Consider the following 21,899-nt stretch of genomic DNA (forward strand, 5'->3'; position numbering starts at 1 on the left):
GAAACACTTACTGTGGGATTAGGACTACTGCAGCAACACAAGGGAAATGCTGGTTTAAGGGATTTCCTGAGGTTTAGCAAATTTTTTCTCCCTCAGGCATATTCAGGCAGACAGGCAACACTTAGCATGTTCCTGAACAGCTTTTGTTCGGCGAGGCTAACATCTCCTACAAGGTGTAATCCTTCTCTCCCACCCCCACAGACAGTGGTTTATCTTGTTAGTGTTGGGGTTTTGCATTTTTTATAGAAGACTCAAAGCAAACACCTTGCCCTGCACCTTTGCAGGTGAGATGCCTTGGTGCTGTAAGTATTGAGTGACAGGCCAGACGCAACACACACCAGGAACTAAAGTGCTGCATGACCCGAAAAGATTAAAGCAATGGAAGTGTGAAATAAAGAGAAAATATCTAACTGAAATAACTGTAAACCCCTCAACTGCATAGATACAGAAAGTGAAGATGTCCCTGAGAACACGCAGTTACTGGACCATGCTGAGATTACTTTGGATGAACAGCCCTAATTCTCTGACTTTTATGTAGTCATAAATGCCAAAGAAACCCTGATGTGGTCCAAAGTGAGGTGAATGCAAGTAAAGAAAAACAGTTGGAGGTGAAAGAGGCCACCAAACAGCCCCTATCAGATACCAAAATTGGGATGGTCAACAGACTTTCAGAGCCAATAAAACACCACATGAAAATACAATTGCTGGAAGCGGGTACAAACCCAAGGGACATGCCACACTGTTCAAGGTTTGCTCAGCGTGAAACTGGGACATGGAACAATTAAAATTTATATTCGAAAACTCAATAAAACACTGCTTTGCATCCTAATTTTTGTGTTTGGAACGAAGCTCCTGTTCCCAGACAGAATAAGAACTGAGGAGCTGGATGGTGAAGAACCCACTTCCATCATTGTTTCCATGCCCTGTAACCAGCAGTCTGATGCTCTGGATCAGTATTTGACAGGGCCTCATGTTTTACCCTGCTGAAGATTAAACATCAAATTTTGCACTTGCTTCAAATATCTGAATTACATTCACAGAATTAAGATGCATCTAACATTAATTTCCTGAAAGCTGACATGGAACTGTTTCCTCAGATAATTAGGCCAGATAGTAAATACCTGTCTCTTTTCAAATACAAACACGTAAACTGAAACACAAACCAGTAAGTAACAAGTTAACAAAAAGTGTTCCAGCTCTTATTGTCACAACAAATGTGCAAATTGAAAAGAAAAAAAAAAATAAAAGTTACAGCTCCTGCTCTAAAACAGACACTTAATTATATACAAGTTTGGATCATTTAGCACGTTTTATTGATTCTGATGACAGTTTATCTGTTAATTACACATAATGGAGTCCTATGGGAATTTTGCATGTTTAATAATTCTGAGTCTTAGTGAATACATGCTCTAAGAAGCATGCAGCTAAGACATACACTGCTGGGATGTGATGCTGCACATCAAGGTACACTGTGCTGAAAGCACAGACACAGAAATCTCTCTCTCTTAGGGATAAAGGAGGCTAAAACATTCTGAAAAAGATGACAGGCAAATATTACTTCTAGCAAAATTTAGTTCTAATTAATGTGAGACCATTCCCCGAATCCATACATTTTTGATAGTTTTCTACTATGGTAATTCTATTCAGTAATTCTGTGTCAATAAGAGAAAAGCCCTGAATTCTGTGTCCTACAAACAGATGTAATCGATACAGACATGCTAACACACACATACAGACGTGACTGATGTCTTAAGCACTGGGTCCAGCCACCAGGCTTAATTTGGAATGCAATCTCCAAAAACACTGTTGTCTTTACTCCCTAACTCTTTACCAAGTCCTTGGATATTCACTGCTGGGCTACAGAACACACTACCTGCTATTCCAAGTAATTTCTGCATAAACCATGCGCTGTTTGTGCAGAAAATACCTTTTCCTCCTCTCCCCAGATCCACAATGCCAGGGCCAGGTCTGCTGGGGAACCAAATAAGAGCATTTTATCTGCAACAAACCCTTGATGAGCCAAAGACCAACCATTCTCATTCCCTTTTTTATTTTTCTTTTTTTTTCTGGAGAATTTGACTATAAAGGTTTAGTTTTTAACCCTTTACAAATCTGGCCTGTTTTATCCTAGAATCAGTATTTGGAACACTCACCATAAGTTTGCAAGTAGATGGATGGAGTCCAAACTAAATATATTTTTCACACAGAGGTGAAAGTTGCCTAAGATGTTTAACTTTGCAGTCTGGAGAGCAATTCAGCCTGCAGCATTACGAATACCTAAACTCTCCATATTACTCACAGTGAAAATGAGTGAGGAGGAAAAAGAACACCCCCCAGAAAGGAATCAAAACCTGCCCTCTGACACAGCTATTACATTTCATGCTTTAAAACTCTTCCACTGTGTGAAAAACATCCAAACACAAGGGCTTTTACCCTCTCCTTGCAGGGCTGATTGTTTACCATCCCTCTGGTAAACAGGGCAATTATTTACATGCATTTAATGGATTTGTTGCTATCTTTGAAATTAATTTAGTAGTTGGGAAGAATGTGACCAGCCAGCCTTCCACCCCCAAATGGAGCAGCTCAGGAAGCTGTGCCCTGGGGAACAGATTTGGTCACAAGGAATGGGGTATGAAAAGACAGCAGAGAGAGAGGCACTTCCAGTGGTGATTAAGACTTCAAACTGTTCTTTTAAAATGGTGATTTAGCTTGAAAGATTTAAAAATTATGTAATCAAATTATTATGATAATTTAACTCCCCATTTACAGAGAAGATTCCGACTCATTTCAGCTGTATTCATTCTAGGGTCTGCCAATGTTTAAATGCAAACTCAATAAATCTGTGCTATTTAATTAGACCATGATTCAGCTTGCAGATTGCTCAGGAAAATATTAATCTCTACAAAAATCCTTCTTCAAGTTTTAGCCTTGTAGTCTGGAACTTCCACTTTATTTCTGATATTAAACAAATGTAGATCTTAATCCCTCAGGTGTAAGCCTTTGAAATAAGGAAAATGGTTGAAAATGCTGAACTAGCCAAGGGGAAAAGAGGAGGAAAAATAGAAGAGAGAAATCTTTTCAGTAACTACAGACTGGCAGGTGCAGAAGTGAATTCAGAACAGGCTGGCTCACTGCTAAATATTGCTCATACATTGGGTAAACTCAATCCTCAGCAAGACCCTCTACAAGGAAACACAGACAATTTGTGTGACAATCTAGAAATAAAGGAAGAATTCACAGAAAATATGAAAATGAATTATAAGTGAGTTTGGATTTTCTTTTTATACTATGAAAAACCTTTTTCTTTATGGGTTGGTTTGGGGTTTTTTATATGGGGATTTGCAGGCAGTCTGAATAATTTACAATTACATCCCACACAGGTAATATCCAGAGGAAACCTACAGCCAGATGTAACACACTTAAAAACCAGCACCAATATAAGCAATGAAATTAAACAGGGTGATTTCAAAGTGTCATTTGAAAGCCAGCAGAATTTGATGGTAAATGCCCTGCAAAAACTGATGATACCAGGCTGGTGAAACTGAAGACAGACAAACACAAGACTTGTTGATATAACTGCTGAGAGCATGGGATTTTTCCTGGCAGGGAAGAAGTTGTTCCTGATAAAAGCTGCCCATGGGAGAGAGTGAGATCAACAAATGAGGACATGGAATCATTGAGCTCTGCTTGGAGAATCTCATTCTATCCTTGCAAATGCTTTCTTTCACCATCACAGGATGGGAAAATAGAATTGTAGCTCTTCTGATCAGTTGATTGATCAGATCATTGCACAGAAATAGGAGAAAACTGGAGTTCTCATTCAAGAAAAACACCACAAGGTCCAGACAGAAACTCAGATTACAATCTACCTCGTTTAAAATTCAAGCTTCATCTCAAATGCAGCAAACAAACATCCAGCCACCCAGGAATAATTTAGAACACATCACAAAGGGCAACAACTAGCTAAAAATTGGAAAGCACCTGAACTAAGGGCACAGAAACCTCTCAAAACCTCGCTCTGAGGAAAGTTAAAGGCTGGTACCTATGTATTTTGTATATAACATCACTCAGAAGTGGAAGAAAACCAGAGGTCTTAAGTGAAGTATTTATGTCAGAAAATCCAGACAGCAAAAAGAAAATAGGACAGTGAATCAAGCAGCAGAGAGCATGCAGCAGTGAATACACACATTAAGATGCTGGTAAACCACTTTGGAGAGGTAGATACCACTAAGTACTTGAAATACAGCAACTGCTGTGGTGTTTCTGATTCCATACAGCTGAGCAGTTCACAAACTCAATCTGGAGAAATCCCTTTAGAAAGCTGTAGAATCATGGAAGAACTGGATGGGATCAAGATTAAGAACAAAAAGCAAAATAGTTTTTGCTTAATGTAAGGATGAAAAAAATCCTTATATAGGTATGTCTCAAATAAATTAGGTTTTTTATCTAGATTGTAGTGCCAATCCAAAAACACCACAAAACCCACTGCAGTTTTTATTAATGGGTAAATTGTTCTCAGAACTACAGAACCCCTTCCTCTCCCCTGAATCATGTGACAGATTTACACAAGGACACAAAGTGCTTGTCCACATTGTGTTTCTGTATATTTTTATGAGAAACACAACACATTTTGAAATTTTGAAAAGCATACTGCTTAAGATAGAAGCAACCCATGGAAATTGCCAATCACAAATCAAACCAGGTTCTTGGTTCCCTCATCCAGCAAGAATTCGTGTTCTTTTTCCATCCAAAGCTGGAATTACCCCAGACACTTACTTTGGCCTTCCCTGTGCTGGGTAAACAAATATACTTCATTTTGACCTGCCTGTTTTTCCTGAGTAGAGCTGTTTGCTGGGATCTGCATGGTTGGGTTAAGAGACAAGCACAGAAGCAAACAGAATATTTTCCCTTACAGAAGAATATGGCAAAAATTGGTCTGGCATCTGAAGTATTCTATTGGAAACAGACACATCAATTGGAATAGATGCTGAAAATGAAAGAGGAATAAATTAAGAATCCCTTGTCCATACGAATTATAGGCAGTGAAAAACGAAAACAAAGGCTTGTGTGATTGATTTTTGTGAACGATACCTTAGTCTGGACTGCCCTGGCTTGGCCTACTTTCCAGAAGAGATAAAAACTGAAGTCTCAAAACAGTTTTTAAAACACAGTGGGAAATGAAGGCATATAAGAAAAGAAATTACTTCACAGAATGGGGACCTTATTTCAGGGACTAACTGGATTAGCAATAAACTAAAACCACTGGCAAAAGCAAGTTACAACATAGTAAACCAGCATTTTCTTTTTTATTCCTGAAATGGCTTACTTTCCACTAGGAGAGGTAGTGAGGGCAATAAATACAGGAATATTTGCTGCAAAGCAGAACAAACAGCACACTATGAACTGGTTCAAGACCCTACACCATAAGGATAATAAAAGCCTGAAAAAAAGGGAACACAAATGATTGAGTTGGGGGGTGAGACACCAGCTATAAGAAAATGTTGAATGAAGACTTCAAAGTACTTTTTATTTAAGATATAAGATCTATTTAAGATGTAAGAAATTACCACAATTACCACTGAGGGGAACTAAGTTTGGCCTCACTTCTTGCCCTTTCTGACTCTCATGCTACTAACATGTAAATACTATCTGCTTATTCCCTAAGTGAGAAATAGGTCCAAGTTACTCAGTTACTAGAGCAGCTTCCAGAAAAAACGAAAAAATATTATTAACAACTGATTAACTATTAATTAACCACTGATTAACTCAGCTGCCATTACCTAATGCTAGCACTAAGTAACTGGTAACAGAATTATTTATTTTCTGTAAAAATTGTGGGTGGCATCTATCTGACTACATGAAAATGGAATATGACAAATAAACTGTTTGCAAGCAACATAAAAACTTTGACTTTTCTAAAAATTTGTTTCTATGCTGTACTATTCCCTATACAAAACTACATAAAAGAGTTAAGACCTTGCTATTTATATTTGTCAAAATAAAGACTGGTAATACACCTTCAACACACAGCTATGTGTGTGTGTGTGTATATATATGCCCAGACAAGATATATCTTAATCATTAATTCAAATACTAACAAGATGACCATATAAAACAAAATGAAAAGAATGGACATTATTAGAAATGAAATACAGCATGTTGTGACATGCACTGGGAATAAAGATGATACCCTGTGGAGCAAGTGATTTACTGGGCTCTACCAATTAATTTCTATAATGATAATATCATATAATGGTGATAGCCTAGTGCTCTGAGTACACTGTGTGTGGAAAACTAAAAAACTTATAAGAGCTTAGTAATTTTTTATCAGGATGAGTTGATAGTGTAACTTTACTGGCACCAATATTGATCTGCACTTCAGGATGCTAAAATACACAAGGTACATTTTGATTCACATTTCTTCTGTAATGAAAGGGCTATTTTTATTTTTTTTAAGAGAGTTAATATCAAAGACCAGAAATGTGAGGGTGAGTAGAAGTCCTTTTCTCCTTCTTGTGGTACAGGCTACATAGCCAGAATTAGCATTTAAGATTAAATTTTCAGCAAATGCCTAGCATCCACATTTGGGCCAGGTTTTTCAACATGCCAGCAGCTAAGCAGATGCACAGAGATCAGATTTTCAAATGTGCTGATGTATTTTGACACTCCCTTTCCTTACATTGGGTCTTAGATGGGAACTGAGCCTCTCTTAAAACTCTGGTCTCAGTTGTGACTCTCAAGCTCGTCCACAACATTTGGCCTGGAGGCCCAATTTAGTCCTTACTGATGAGGCAATTTCAAAAAATTGTTCACCTGCAACCTCCTGTTGTATTACCTTAATCAATACACAGGAACACGTCCCAGCACGGAAGAGATGAGCAGCTCATCTTTCCCTCTTTTCCGTGCCGGAGCGTTCCCGTGCGCGTGCCTGCACTTGTGTACACTTCAAGCATATTTTGCAAATATTTCACCTTCCCTTACACACGAGGAAGTAATTGGTACATGCATGTTTTGGAAACCATTCAAAGCTGATTTTCTGCGTGGGTAAACAAAGTGCTCATTGGTGCCAGCTCGCCTCGTTTGGGCGGTGTGAGGCGGAACGCGGGGCAGTCGCGTCCCGCGGCTTCCAGGTACCTCCTGGTTTTTGTGTACAGAAGGCAGGGAAAGAAGGGAGGAACTCGTGACACCAGCAGGACAAGGACAATGCCAAGGAAAGAGTGACTTCTCTGAAGTATAAAGGCTCTGTTAATTACTATCAAATCAATGCAGATGCTTAAATCTAACCTGACAAATTCCATATTTGCATATTAAATGTAACTGTTGAAATCATGCCTGTACAGACTTAATGTACACACGACTTAAACATCTATACATTTCAGTGTTGTGCTCTTCCATGTCTATTTAAACTTCCCAGAGTCTATATGCACTCAGTTTGAAATCAGTGACAATCTACAACGCAACCACATCTTGCATTTCTGGAAATTTATGGAAGTTGGTGTGGCACTGCCAGCCCTGCACGGGGAATATTTGATAGTGGCTGTCAGAGAATCTCCTTGAAAAACTGCTACTCCTCCCCACCTTTTAGGGACCAAATGGCAGGATTATCTCAGTTCCAGCACTGTACAAATGGGCTCTGTAGACCCAAAGAAAAGTGTGTGTTTAAATGCTCATGCTACTGAGATTTGTTGGCCAAAACAAAGCTTGTGGTATTTATTCAAACAAAATACATTCGATATGAAGACAATCTAAAATTTCTTTTTCCTGTCTCCAAACACCAGCAGGGAAAGTACTATGACACTGTATCATAAATCACTAACACAGATACAGAGCTATAAAACCATCTTTGTTTACTGTTTACAGTAGAGTCAACCTGGGAATCTTTCTAGACAGTGTGGATATGGCAAAAATGTCTGAAACATCCAAAATTTCTTCTTATACTCTCCGCAGCTATAAAAAGGCTAATATATTATAAACTGGAAAAAATAAACAGTAGAAGAAAGCAGAAGTAGCAATAGAAATATATTGAAATGTTTATTGCTACTGGTTGATTTTCTAATGGCATTTTGGTTTTTTATATAGCTACATTTTCATTAACCAAGTTCCTAGTTATGTGAAAAGAAGCTATTCTGCTTTTGTCTATTTAAAAAAAGACAAAAAGATTTAATCCAACTGAAATTTTATTTTGCATTTGTAAACTGAAACACTAAGGGCCTGGTATCCACTGATGGGCTGTAATTCCACAGGTGCTATTTTACATCTACAGGTTAGTGTAGCTACAGCTGGTGGAAGTTTGGTATCCTGTGCATGCACAACCTGAAGCTGAAATGCTGAATGTCAGTATCTGAAACACTGTTGAGAGGGAAGTAGAATGGTTGGGCTACTTTTTAACTCCTCCTTGCACCAGCTTCATTTTAAGACAGCAATTTTATTTCTTTTAAGATGAGGGAAGGAAATGTTTTCACTTCAATGTGCCCTGAATTTTAGTATGCTGAACTGTATTTATCTCTGACATTATCCTGGTTGTAATTTCCAGTGAAGTTAATGAAGCTACAGATGATTTTGACACACTCTATGCACAGTGTATGACTAAACTTTTTTTTGGCAGCAGTTATTTTTTATTATTACTTAAACACTGCATATCTTTTTTTTTGGGGGGTGGGGGGAAGGTGGGAGTGGTATTTAACATCATATCCATCTATGCTAGCCCTCATCCTTTCTGTCAAGTAAACTGCAGAAGTATTTCTAATTCAGCCTTTGAATTACAGAATTTAAATAAGTACAAAAGCCCTTCTCCATTTAGACTCCTAATTGCAGATAACTTTCTTGCTCTGATCATTAAGCATGACCAATTTTGAGAAATAACCTTCCTGGAGCTGCAAAGCATCCTCAAGCGTCTATTTACGATGGTCAAAAATTATAAATAAATCTTCAATTAAGAATAATTTTGATCTTCGAGAGGCATTTCAGCATTTTGTTTAATCTGGAATAAGATAATATTCTAAAATTAAGGGCAGAGTTAGTGGGGTGGAGAATATTTTACAAAGAAACTAATAAGCATTTTGGCTTTGCATGTTTTTGAATTATATTTCCAATTAAAAATGCAGAGTGCTAAATCACATTACAAAGATAAATAGGAAAGTACAACTTCATTGTTGAAAACAATTTCCCTCCTATCAATCTGAGGATTCATGCATCAATATTGTAGATGAACTGTTAATTACAAAATCAATTAAAAAATTATTTCTAAAAACAGTCACGCGTCCTGGCTCTCAGGGGGGCAATTTGGGCAGAAGGTCTCATCTCACTAGGACCGCGCCAAATCACAAGTCGTCATCCACAAGTAAGCAAAAGCAATCTGGTTTTTCATTTTTCAGCGCGGCTGAGCCCAGCCTGAGATTGATCGTCACATATGGCCCCAGAAAACAAACTGTCAATACCTTGAATGCTGCAGAATTTGAACAAATAGCCGTCCGCCCATTCAAGCCACTCATTGCATCCCATTTAACAGATTTTATTGACAGTTTCCTTCTTGTAATTAAAGGGAAAACTACTGGCCAGCAACCAAGATAAAGTTCAAAGATAGGGTCAAAACAAAAGCAGATGGAGGGGCACGGTGTGACTGTCAATGGAACATAGCATCAGAGCATGTTATTGACACACAGGTATCTAATGATCGGCACGTCATTAAAGAGGGATCTATCGTGAACTTTATGCAAATGCTAAAAGGGACTTAAGACCACAATAAAGCATCAAGGAGACACAAAAAGAAAAACAACAAAGCACAAACGATTTTTACTTATCTGACAGTATTCACTGGTTCAGCACTTTTAAATTCAAATGTAGAAAAGAAAAATTCTTTCTGAGATTTTTTAACTCTAGCAGCACAGGTAATAATTTTTTGCAGAAGCGCTCTCATAAATGTAAAGGATCCGTAAGGTAAGGTGTGGTCCTTATGAGATTCAATATGGATTTCCTTCCTCCTCCCATATCCTGAATTCAGTCTATCAAATTAATCAGTAGCTCCCTTTAAAGAAAAAATATATAGCATATTCCTCCAGCATCCCTTCTTTTGCTTTAATTGCAATGATTAGACTTGTCTGTGTTATGAAATGGATTTAGGAGAACGACATCTATAATAATTTGAAGGGACCTCTGCATGTAAAACACTCCCCAAATAATACAGTGGAATATTCTCCACTCCCTCAGGAACATATCCCACAATTACTTCAAACCAGAAAGTTGTTCTTTGTTTGAACTGCTTTGTTTGTTGCCTTTTAAATTTAAAGTCTGATTGGCAATTTCTTATTCTAAAATCCTGTTTTAAACCAGCACATAGAAAATAGACAGAAAATAGACAGAAAGAAAGAAAGAAAGAAAGAAAGAAAGAAAGAAAGAAGGAAAGAAGGAAAGAAGGAAAGAAGGAAAGAAGGAAAGAAGGAAAGAAGGAAAGAAGGAAAGAAGGAAAGAAAGAAAGAAAGAAAGAAAGAAATTAAAAATGTAGCAACCGTCATGCCACTCTGCCAACCTGAATTAGCAAGTGCTATAGCTTTGAGGGTGACAAATTCTTCTTTCTCCAGCTTCATGCTCTTGTATTTCTTTACCAGCTGCAGTATGGCATTGTTTAGGTCAAGAAGGCCTGCCAATTTGGACTGGTCTTCATCCATAATATAATCTTCAGCATATACGAGCTCATCCTCAAAAGAAAGTGACCGGTATACAACACCGAGAATCAAGATCTCCATCCAAGCACTCTGCAGAAGGCTCATCTGGTCAGCTAGAGACAAAGTGGAGAATCCTGAATAGGAAAAAAAAAAAAACCAAGAAAAATATTAAGCACATTTGGAAATTTAATAGTCTTTTGGATTTATTTTTATATACATTGTCATAAAACATGCACACATTCTATTATTCTCCCTTCTGCTTTTGTATGTCTCTTCCTCTCTTCCTCATCCTACCACAGGAAAGTAAATCAATATAAAATCAAACATTTTCTAATCAAAAGAAAAGTTTTAAACAAGGAGGAATTTGCATGCTCTTCCTGTAAAAATCATATTAATTTGTGGGGTACTGCAATTGCAATCTGTGACTTGTATGATATCTTCTTTGTTCTGAAATACTTGTGCTTAGTTGTAAAAACCAAAACAGTGAAACAGGGATCTGCTTACTCTATCCACCATAACCATAATCCAAGAAGGATAATTCAGAAGAAAAAAATAGGAAACTTTATTAAAAGGGAACATTTGATGTTTTAATAGAATTAAGGTAAGGATGAAAAAGAGAAAAAATTTTTGTGAACTTTAACTTCAGGGAGAAGAGAAGCAACACCCACCCTTCTCAGAAAAGACACTCATCACTTCTGTCCTGGCTCCTGACTCCACTACACTTGTTGAAATAACAGGGTGGCAAACTGAAGTGCCAGCTGAACAGCAGCCACACCATCCTTTTTGTAAGGGCAACCAAAAATTTATTAAATGCCTCTTAATGAATTTAACTTTTGCTTTTTCTTTTCCCCTCTCCATGCTGTCTTTCCTAACAGGATCACTAAGGGCAAACATCTTTGCTGCCTTACCTTTTAGACTCTTGTTTACAGTACCTGTTAATTTATTATATCAAACTGCTAATATCCCAATCACATTAGGTGCTAGAAAACAATATGGGAGAGGAAGTGATTTTCCTGGCCTGTTGGCGAAATGCAGCCGTTTGCCAGTTGGCACCATCAACCACAAGTACTTAATAAAATCATCAAAGGGGATTAGTCAAGCTTTTCTTAAAGGGTCTTAAGACATGTCTGAGGCTTTCATTTAGTTGTTTATGGAGTTGCTTACATGTCCTTTGACAGGGTTCCCGCTGTAAGAACATTCTTTTGGTGTTCAATTACACTTAAATGCATTTTTCTGTTTTTAAAGTCGAGAGTTACAGTCAGGCAAGAATATATCATAAACTAGCAAATCTGCAAGGCATCTGCTCCAAACAAGATTTTCTCTATAAGCACTAAGCAGCAAAACTAATACAATAAAAAAGAAAAGCCCACATCCAAACCACCAGGCATCCATAAAAAATGAAACATAAAACTGGCTGCATGTGCTCTCTCTCATTTTTCTCTCCCTCCTTATTTGTTTTCATTTTCTCTTACTGTCTTTTGAGTCTTGTGATAGAACTGTAGCTCTCTGCCTTAAAAAAAAAAAACAAAACAAAACAGCAAAACCTGATCCAACAACAACAGGAAAGCCCTGAAGATGTGACAATGGAAAATAACACATCTGTGATTAAAATAAATAAGAGGGAAATGGAGAAGAAATAATAATTTCAAAGGTTATAGGGAGGAATTCATGATTTCAATTAGCTCCAACATTTCTGTTCCTTGCCTGCTTTCAAGAACCAGTTTTTCTGCAGCAGCAGATGGACAGAGAATGTAGCCTGCAGCACCGTCCTGTGACAGCCCCATTCTCCCTCCCAGACACTGCTGTTAGTAAATAGATTTACACATTCTCCAATCTCCACACATCTTTCTGCCGAATAATTAAAAGCAGGATGATTAGTTTATTGAGTGGAAGGAGGAACTTTTTTATTGAGGTCCATCCACGATTTTATCAGGGCCAGCACTTTTACGGTTGTCATGAGGGTGCAGGCATCCAATTTTTCTTATCTGCCTGATTAATACAAACGCTGTTTCAGGACGCATTAATTAACAGATACAAATCTACGTTCTCATGGAAGGATCAATACAGAGAAGAAAAGAGGCATCAATGTGAATTTAGTGCTGATGATGGAGAAGGCACTCTATTGACATTTACGTGCATAGAAACTCTAAAGTTGCAGTGGAGCCCTTTTGTCCCTGTGATTTACAAATTAACAATTTTTCAGGTATAACAATGTTTCACACACTTCTGAGAGGTTTAATTAAGCAAAAGGCAATAAAATCTGTTTTGATTAAAAAAGTTTAACCTGCAATTTCTCTCTGTATTATTTTTTTTCCTGAAAATTCCCCAACTTCCTTCTTTTATTCACTTACCTATTTTTATACGTGTTTGGTGGCATTGGTTTTATTTTTTAAAAAATAAATAATACTGTGCTTCAGTAACATCTATTGTGTGCCACAGTCAAAGAAAATTACATATGCCCTGTGAGGGGGGAAAATGGGATGTTGATATAATTTATTGTACTGCACTCTTGAAAAATCTGCATTCTGGAGCAGTAAATATACCAGTTGTTTTTATATGGCACACAAAAAATCAAAAGAAATTTTTTACATTATAGAAAAACTAGCAAATATGAAGCATGCTGTTCCACTCTTCAATAATAAATCAAATCAACATGACTATTTTGTTCCTGATCGAAGTAACTTTCCCTTGAAAGCCTGTTCAGTGAAAGCATGTTTTAACTTTTAAAGGCATCTCTCGTGGGAATGCAAAGCTGAAACAAGTTGTAATTAATCTGGTTTTGTTTTGTTCTGATTTTTCAGAAAATGTGAAAGCATCCAGCATGTCTCTTGTACCACAGCAATGCCTTTTAATATGTGTTCAACAAACCACAGTTAAAATAATAGATTACACAGGCTTATATATTTATATACAGAGATTAATTGCTTGGAGAAGGTTATACCTATTTCATGCCAAACTCTGAGTCTGTGAGCTTTTGTTATGTGAATCCCCCAGATCAACCATGTTTTCTGACAAGGGGATATTTTCTATATTAAATTGTAATTATTTTTTTTAAAGTCTCCACCCTGGACCCTTCCAGCTTCCACTGTTAGCCTCTCCAGGCCCATCTCCAAGCTCTGCCCAAACCACCCCGATGGTTTGGATGGGTGATGGCTCAGGTTGGAACTTTGTCATGCATTGTGTGGGTCCTCCATCCTTCAGAGTCTTGCAGGTCACTGCTTTCAATGCAGAACTGCGTAATAACATTTTAAAATACAATGTTGTGCACCTTTCTCCCCCTTTAGAATGCACCCTGTTGGTGACAACTTTGATCTCTCTCCATCTCCCTCCCCAAGTCAGTGCCATGTGATGTATCTCAGGGTTTGCTGGCGGATGACTCCGTTCCTTGACCTGCAGTTAAACAGCGTGTTTACCTGCGATACAGCACACTCCAAACAAACCAGATGACAGCCTGCAATAACGTCATTTGGAAGGATTGAAAGGCTTCTCAAGAGTCAGGTACCCCTGAGGTAAGAAGCTTGAAGGAAGCATGTTTTGTGCCAACCCTTCTGCCATCTTCCACTAGACGCTCATGTGCTTGACAATGATGCCATGGGCACTTGTCAAGATTTTTTTTTTTTTTTGTCTTTTTGCCTAGCAAACTGATGCACTTTGCAGTCAACTTACAAAAAAGGCTAAGCATTTGAAAGTGTGAAGGGCAAAAAATATCTGACGGCTAGTCTTCAAAAATACACTTTCATTTCAGAAAGCATAAATGTTTATTTCCTGAGCTGAGTGTTGACAGAAATAGGCTGCAGTGCAGGCATATGAATTTAACCCCTGGTAGGCATTCTGTTCAGTGTGGTTTATGTGGCTGAGAGCGAGCATTGTAAATCTATGGGGTGTCTCCTAATATCAGTTAACAATAGCCTTGATTTACTGGTTACAGATTTTCTTCCTTTTTTCCCTTTCTTTCCCCTCCTTTCAGGGGCTGTAGTGTTTCTTCTGCTAAAAATAGATACTTTTCTACAAACAGTGTATCACACTCAAATCGTAATTATGCCATAATGACTCACTCAGATCACTGAGTGTGGATTGAGAAAAAAGGTTGATTGAGCAACTGAACATATGCTTGTTTTTTTTTTCCTTTCACATACCAGTAAACCCAAAGCTCAAAGGAAGCAGGCATAAATAGAAAAAAGGGCCTTACCATTTTTATTATAGGAACAAGGGGCATTGAGCTGACTGCAGTCTGCAGTGCTCAGCACTCCAAGCCAGCTCCACACACAGTTCACAGCCTCTCCAGCAGGGCTGTTTAAACCACAGATCTTTTCAAATATCTGCACATGCACCACTTGCTCTCTATTTCAGATTGCACACACTCCATGCTAAGCAGGGTAAATCTTTTATATTCCTGAAGACCCTTTCCTCTACTTCATTAAGATGGACTTCATGGACACTAACTCACTAGGGGCCAGAGTGAAGCAGCTGCAGATGGTCAAGTGCAGAAATAAGATCTGTGCCTTGCACACAGCACTTCCAGAACTACTAGCCAAAAAAAGAAGACAGTGGCTGGACTGACCACTGTTTTAATCTGCAAACATTTGATGTGATGCCTCAATCAGGCTATTCAGACTAAAATAATTGAGTTTATTTCACTTTGCAGGGACTGAATTTCCTTTTCCCTCTGATATATGTTTAGAAATCTGAACATTTGATCAAACCAGTTCTGAAACTGCTGGCAAATTTGGGAGCTGCTTGCCATTTCTAATAATTGCATCCCATTTATTTTACTGGTTGGTTGTGTGATCGCTATCTTTATGAGTAAAATATTCCTCTTGCTTGCCCTGGTTTGTACTTCAAATATCTTAATTTACATTTTTTATAATCAAAGCTGCACTTACTCATGACATGTTCACTAGTGTGTTGCAGATGCAATACATTTACACAGCTGAAATATCAAGAGTTGGATTTTTAAATTATTTACACTTAATTTTGATAGATTAACTTCTTTCTAAATGTTTTATGGGTACTGATGTTTCCAGCACACTTTTTTTTAATTCCAAAAATGATGTATAGTCACCATTGTCAAAAGAACAAACTGATATTGTAAACACTTTTTAAAAAATTATTTTAGCCTGGATTACTTTATTTAGAGGGTTTATGTCAAGTAATTAACAGTGCACCAAAGGCTTATCCTGGCTGCACTGAGGAGAATGTAAAGAACCTCCATTTCAAGATCAGATTTGTGTCCAGTACACTCTCAGATGTACAGCTGTCAGTCTGCCCTCCTCTCCCTCCCTGGCACACACTCAGCCAAGAGCTTGGATCCATCCAGCAACTTCAGCTGCCTTCCAGGGATGTAAACAAAAGCCAGGAAAATTTCACCAGTGAAATTTCTGCTAGGGCAATGCAATGTTTTCAAGACATGATCATAGCATTTGCAGAAGGAAGCCTTCACAGGCTGACTGCCCTTTGCTATTATTCTCTCAAAAATCCAAGAGGATGGCATAATTCATTTTTTAGGCTACATGTAGGGCTGAATCTCACACATAGATCTGAATTAAGAGAACCTTTTTATTATATTAATTCAAGACAAAATGGATTTAATTACAGTTCAAATACTGTGTAGTCTAAAAATACACATCAAGACCCAGAAACATTTCAGTGGTTTTGAAAACCGTTAAACAGAAGGAGAGTGCTCTCACTAATCACCAAACATATTTCCCAGATTATGGATGAAATTTCATGAAAGCTGGAACAGAAACAGATACAACTCATTATTCCAGGGTGAATCCATTATTTCAGGTTTGGTTTGGGCGTTTTTCTTTCACACCCCTTTGCTTAAGGAGCCCCTGGCCAAAGGCTAATAATAACACACAATGCCATAACCAGCTGAAATTCAAGTCTGGCTCAGAATTTTCACTCACAAAATAAACAACACTGGTATTTGCCCAGACTTGAAAATGAAAACTCAAGTTCCAAGAGCACAGAATCCAAGTGACCAGAAACACAACCAAAGGCTCGACTTATGCCGTTTGCTGAATTCAGCTTCCATGCTCTTTGGATCTGAGGCTCTGCAATTAAAGGTAAGCCTAGGAATTGACTCCCCCCAGTAACTTTTGCACGGTGAGAGCACTGCCTTGGCTGGGCGAGGCTGTGCTGTGCAGCCTCCCCTCTCCTCCTGCCACCACAGCAGAGCGCTGCAAAGGCAGCACCAGGCTCTGCTGCGAGCGGCGCGGCGCGCGGCGGCTGCCATCTGTTATCTGTGCAGCCTGGGAGAGGGCAGAGAGGGCTGCACTCAGAGGTGCCCAGCAGCCACTCTGCCTCGGATTTAAAAAAAAAGAAAGAAAAAAAAAAATTTAGAAAGGGAAAAAAATACATTTGGAGAGTGCTGGGATGTTTTCAGCAAAGCCTGTGCACTTTCCTCAGGTTTTATTTAAGTGTGTTTGTGTTCTTAACTCTTGCTGTCCAAGTTCTTATAAAATGTATTTTTTTTTAATATTTTATAACATGGAAAAATGCCTGTGATAAGCACTTTTTCACTAACACTGACCAGGAGGATGGGAAATGCCACACAGAGCACTGAGAAACCCAGGGCTGTTATCACAAAGCTACTTTCACCTCACTGAAACAACAGCAGAGAGATGGCACGGCAATAAAAATGCATCCACACTGCACGTCCCTCTCAATCCATTATGAACAATGGATTCTCACTAAGCAAATATTCACTTGTCAGAAGTATTTGCAACACTGGAATCATTCAGCAGGACTAAGTAAGTGAAGTTCACAGCAATTTAAAAGCAGCAAATTAGACGTTTACAAACAGTGAAGATGCTGCTTGTCTAGTGTGACCTTTCACTCAAGCTATACAAAAAAGTGTTAATGTAATTTAAATATCAGTTAGGAATATTTCTGGTTTGTCTTTTGCCCTGTGAAACCTTACATGATAACACTAAACAGGAGCAATTTGAGGCTGTCATTTCTTCCCAGGGTCAGATGCACATAGTGAGATGTAACCGACTACAGCTCAAACTGATTTCAGTACTGAAATCAGAGACACCCCTCTCTAACCACCCAAGTATTTCCAGGCAGCTGCTCCTAAATTTCTTATTTCTAGTTAAAGTTCTAGTGAACTTCTTCTTTAGTACTAGCAATGGAAAGGAGCTGGAAAATGGGACTGATTGAGGATGTCCCCTTGACTTCACATAACAGTTGTTGAAACTGCAGTGAACCACTAAAGATTAAAAAACCTAGTGAGTTGCCCTTACTTCAGGACAGAGTTGGTAAGCCCTCCATGTATGGAGTACTTAGTACAAAGGCATTTTTTGAAATATATTGTTGAAAGCATTGTACACTTCATTTCCATTAATTTTAATTTCACACCTTATTATCTCAGTATTCACCGAGAAAAAGGAAAATATAAGACAATAGAGTTAAACAGATTAATACCTGATTTTCCCTTTGGGCTGATTTCACCACTGGAACTTCCACAATTCCAAACAATTTTACAGCGAACTCACACCAATCTTACATTAAAAAGATATAAAAAACTGCCATTGTTTTTTCACCCCCTTTTATATTTTCTCTGTGTAAGACAGTTAGGACTCATAGTGCATTACCTCTCTGCAGTGAGGTTCTCAATTCTAAGACATGGACAAGGAAAAAAGTTTTAAAATTCAAGACTAGCAGTTCACTTTGGCCCAATGAAGCTGTAAGTCTCCTTGAGGTCAGAAACATGAACTTGCAGATTCCTGAGGGTGATCTTTTTAATGCACTACATATGTGATCTGATCTGCTTCTTTAAAGGTAATTCTTCCAGTTCTTTAAAATTTAACCTTCAAATATGGTTTGGCTAGACTATGGAATTTTTTTTGTCCCCCTTCTGAAGACAGCAGAGGCTGATGTCACAATATGGTGTGCTCCTAAAATCAAGAAGAAAACAGAGCAGAATTGTATTTATGGCCCTGATTGTTTTTTCTTTTTCCACCAAGCCTTTATAAAAATTAAAAAAAAAAAAATCATCAATCATATTTTCTACATAAAAATAGTGTTTCAGCCAAATTCTCTTTCAGTCTGTTGTGGATATAGGTATTTCACTGTGAGTACAATAAAGCTTTGTAGGTGGAAAAATAAAAACTACACTTAGTCATTAGTAAAAGTGAACAAAGATGAAAAATGAAGAATACAATGAATAGGGCTGAATTACTTCCAAAATCTGTTCTGGAGAATGGTAATACAGTTCAGCTTAAAATAGCCAGCATAATACCTGCACCTCCTGTGTGTGGTATGCCTTACTTAGCTCCTACAAAGAGGTCAGCTAGCAGAAAAGAAACTATGACCCACATAATTAAACAAAAACTATCCACCCTTTTCACTCCTTTCTAATTTTTACTCAACTAAAAAAAAAAGAACTAAAAAAAAATAAAGGGGGAAAAGGGAGAACCTTGACAGAAGAAGCTTACTAAACTACTAACAGCAATCAGTGTTAGCTCAGGTTCTGCTTGCTTCAACCTTTGTACACATCAACCACCCAACAATTGCATCTATCGACTGGGGATATGAAGAAATTTAGAGTTCAAGCTTTTTCAGCACATTAGTCTTCAAAATCAAATTTGCTGGATTGTAAAGTATCACTTTTGGGTTTTTTTTTTTTTCCACAGGAAGGAGGGATTTCTTGTGCATTTAATACATGTTGCCTTTTATTTGTAACCTCTCTGGGTCTGCTTGGAGAGTGCTTTTCCTCAGAGTGCTGGATCACTGCTGTTTGCCTTTTGCTCCCCTGGGGAAGCCACCAGTGATTTCCCCCCTGAGACCTGTGGCAATCCCTGCTCCCTCCATCCTTCCATTAGGCAAAGTCAGGTCTCCAGGAATTCCCCAATCATGCTAATAATACGAATCCAATACAGGAATGTGTTAGCATACGGAGACAACCATGCTTGTGATCCAATCAACATATCTCTGTTAACCCTGTGTGCTGAGCTACCTAAAATCTCTCCCCATTGCCAAAACAAAATCTTCAGGTTGCAAAATTTTGGGTAAATATCCCCTCCTGCTCTGTGGCAGGAAAATAACAGCTCAGACTGTCCTAACATCTTCCATCTTTTTCCTAATTTTTAAAAGTTTTCTGCTGGTTAGTTGATTTTCTTAATGTGCTGCAGATGCCAAAAAATTCAAATTATGTTTACAGTCTCCCTGGTTTGGGGAAGAGAGACATATTCTCCTGCATGAATGTGAAATTTCTAGTTTACCTAGTTGAGTGTGCATGTACCATTAAGATCATCTCTGGAGGCTGTATCTTAAGTCTGCAACAGTCCACACACAGGGAAAAAAAAAAAAAAGACAGAAAAAAGAAAGGGAAAAAAAAAAGGAAGCTGCCTGATTCTAATACACCTAATTAGCCATCGGCAGACTCTTAATTGCATACATTAGGATGATTCCATAGTGGAGATTAATTCTAAATATACCCAAGCAGCTGGTTAAGATGCCATGGATTACAGTGTGGACTGTACTTTTCCACTTAATTAGATATCAAAATTAAGCAGCAACAAGCATTTTGACATAACGGGGATCAAGCCGCCGCTTGGCATCCCAGAGCTGCACTAAAGTGACCGCTAAACAGAGCCGCACAGATGGAGAGATATTAAATGCCGCACTGGAAAGTAATTTCAAATAATAAAATATCAATATTTACATTTTAATTACCCCTACTGAGAGCCGCTCTGTCATTTTCACTATTGCCGACGCAGCAAGGGGTAGTGGAATGACATTGCGGCTCTGACTGCAATGACTATTTTGTTTCCATTAAAGAATGACAAGTGTTTTAGAGGCAGTGACACCCAGTGTGTGAACAAGAATGACAGCAGATCAGAAAATTCCTATTAAGGGAATAAATGACTCAACAAGAGAATTTACTTTAAGCAGCCGTCTCCTCCTTGAAACACATAATCCTTTCTAAATTTCCTGCAGGAAGTTTATTATTAGAGGTGCCTTGGAGAGACCTTAGCTTCTCATCAAATATTTAGAACCATAGGACCTTACAGGATGACTGGTCAATTTAAAAACAGTAACATTCAATGCTTAGAGTTACACTGAGAGTTTGCATGAATCAAAATAGTTTGAGGGAGAGGGGAAGACAGGGAAAAGGAGATTCCTTCCCCTAAAGACCTGAAAGCCTTGATGGTGCATGGAGAACACCAGGGTTATTTTTGCTGTCTTCACCAGTTTTACTGCCGTTGGCACAGTGAGTACTCCACATCCCACCTGGGTCACAATTTGCTGGTCTTCAGAATTGTACCCAGCAGGTGATCACAACAGGTAATGCGCACATGCACAGCTTCAGGCCTCTTGTTTCTCCCTGCCTATTCTCTGCACATATATAAACACTTTTTCTTTCAGTATGTACATCAGAAATCCGTGAGACACCTTTGCAGCACCTTAGGAATCTAATTACTTCTGATCAGGTCTGAGGTCAATCTCTTGGAAAATATTATATTACATCTGACATGCTGCATTTACAAGATGAAAAGGAAGGAAGAAAAATATCAAAACAGTAAAGAAAAAAAAATCTTCCTTGGGGATGTCTGTCAAACTGCAGAGATCTTCAAAGAATTTCAATGGCCTCAGACAGGAGAAAGTGGGTAAGAGTAAATCCTTGGTCAGTACACCCAATATGCAGCTAAGTGACCCTCCTCCTGAGTCACGGCATGCATTTATTTAATAATGTGCAGAGCTCAACTTCTATAAATGTGACAAATGACTAGAACAGAACGGGGTGGGGGGGAAAGGCATGAGGATTTCTACAGAACAAAAAAAGGAACAACTTTATGGCAGTGACTACTGCAGGAATTTTAGATCCAGCTTTGACATTAAGAATTAGCAGTCAAGTACAAAAATTTTACTCTAACATTAGCTGTTTAACTAGTTATCTTTTCTTGTCTTTTTTCTTTTCTTCTTTTTCTCCCCACTCTTTTTTTTTTTTTTTTAAGTACCCAGGAAGTACTTCTTAAGCATCCCTAATGCTTTTAGGACAAGACACTTCCCCATTTCTCAGCCACTAGCACCTTTTAATTTCTGAAAGAGCCACGGTTGAAAATCTTAATTAATTGTTCCATACTGCTTCAGGATCATTATGCAATGTAATAAAGGCCGTGTAATTATGAAATTTTACAGCCATTACCAAGGCTGATGGCTCGTATTTCATCCTCAGCTGGACCCAATGGCTTTTAGCCACTCAGCTCCCCTTTGATGAACTACAGA

General features: G+C 38.2%; 1 protein-coding gene across 23 annotated transcripts in view; it reads right to left on the bottom strand.

The window, feature by feature from the left end:
- ESRRG (estrogen related receptor gamma) overlaps positions 1-21,899 on the bottom strand; it is a 388,458-nt gene that overhangs the window by 4,163 nt on the left and 362,396 nt on the right. For all 23 annotated transcript variants that reach the window (XM_056486397.1, XM_056486378.1, XM_056486380.1 and 20 more), the window contains one exon: positions 10,526-10,795. In XM_056486397.1, coding sequence (XP_056342372.1) covers positions 10,526-10,795 — 270 coding nt within the window. The remainder of the gene's footprint in view (positions 1-10,525; positions 10,796-21,899) is intronic.

The sequence above is a fragment of the Oenanthe melanoleuca genome, chromosome 3, assembly GCF_029582105.1.
Source record: "Oenanthe melanoleuca isolate GR-GAL-2019-014 chromosome 3, OMel1.0, whole genome shotgun sequence".
NCBI classification, from domain to species: Eukaryota; Metazoa; Chordata; class Aves; order Passeriformes; family Muscicapidae; genus Oenanthe; species Oenanthe melanoleuca.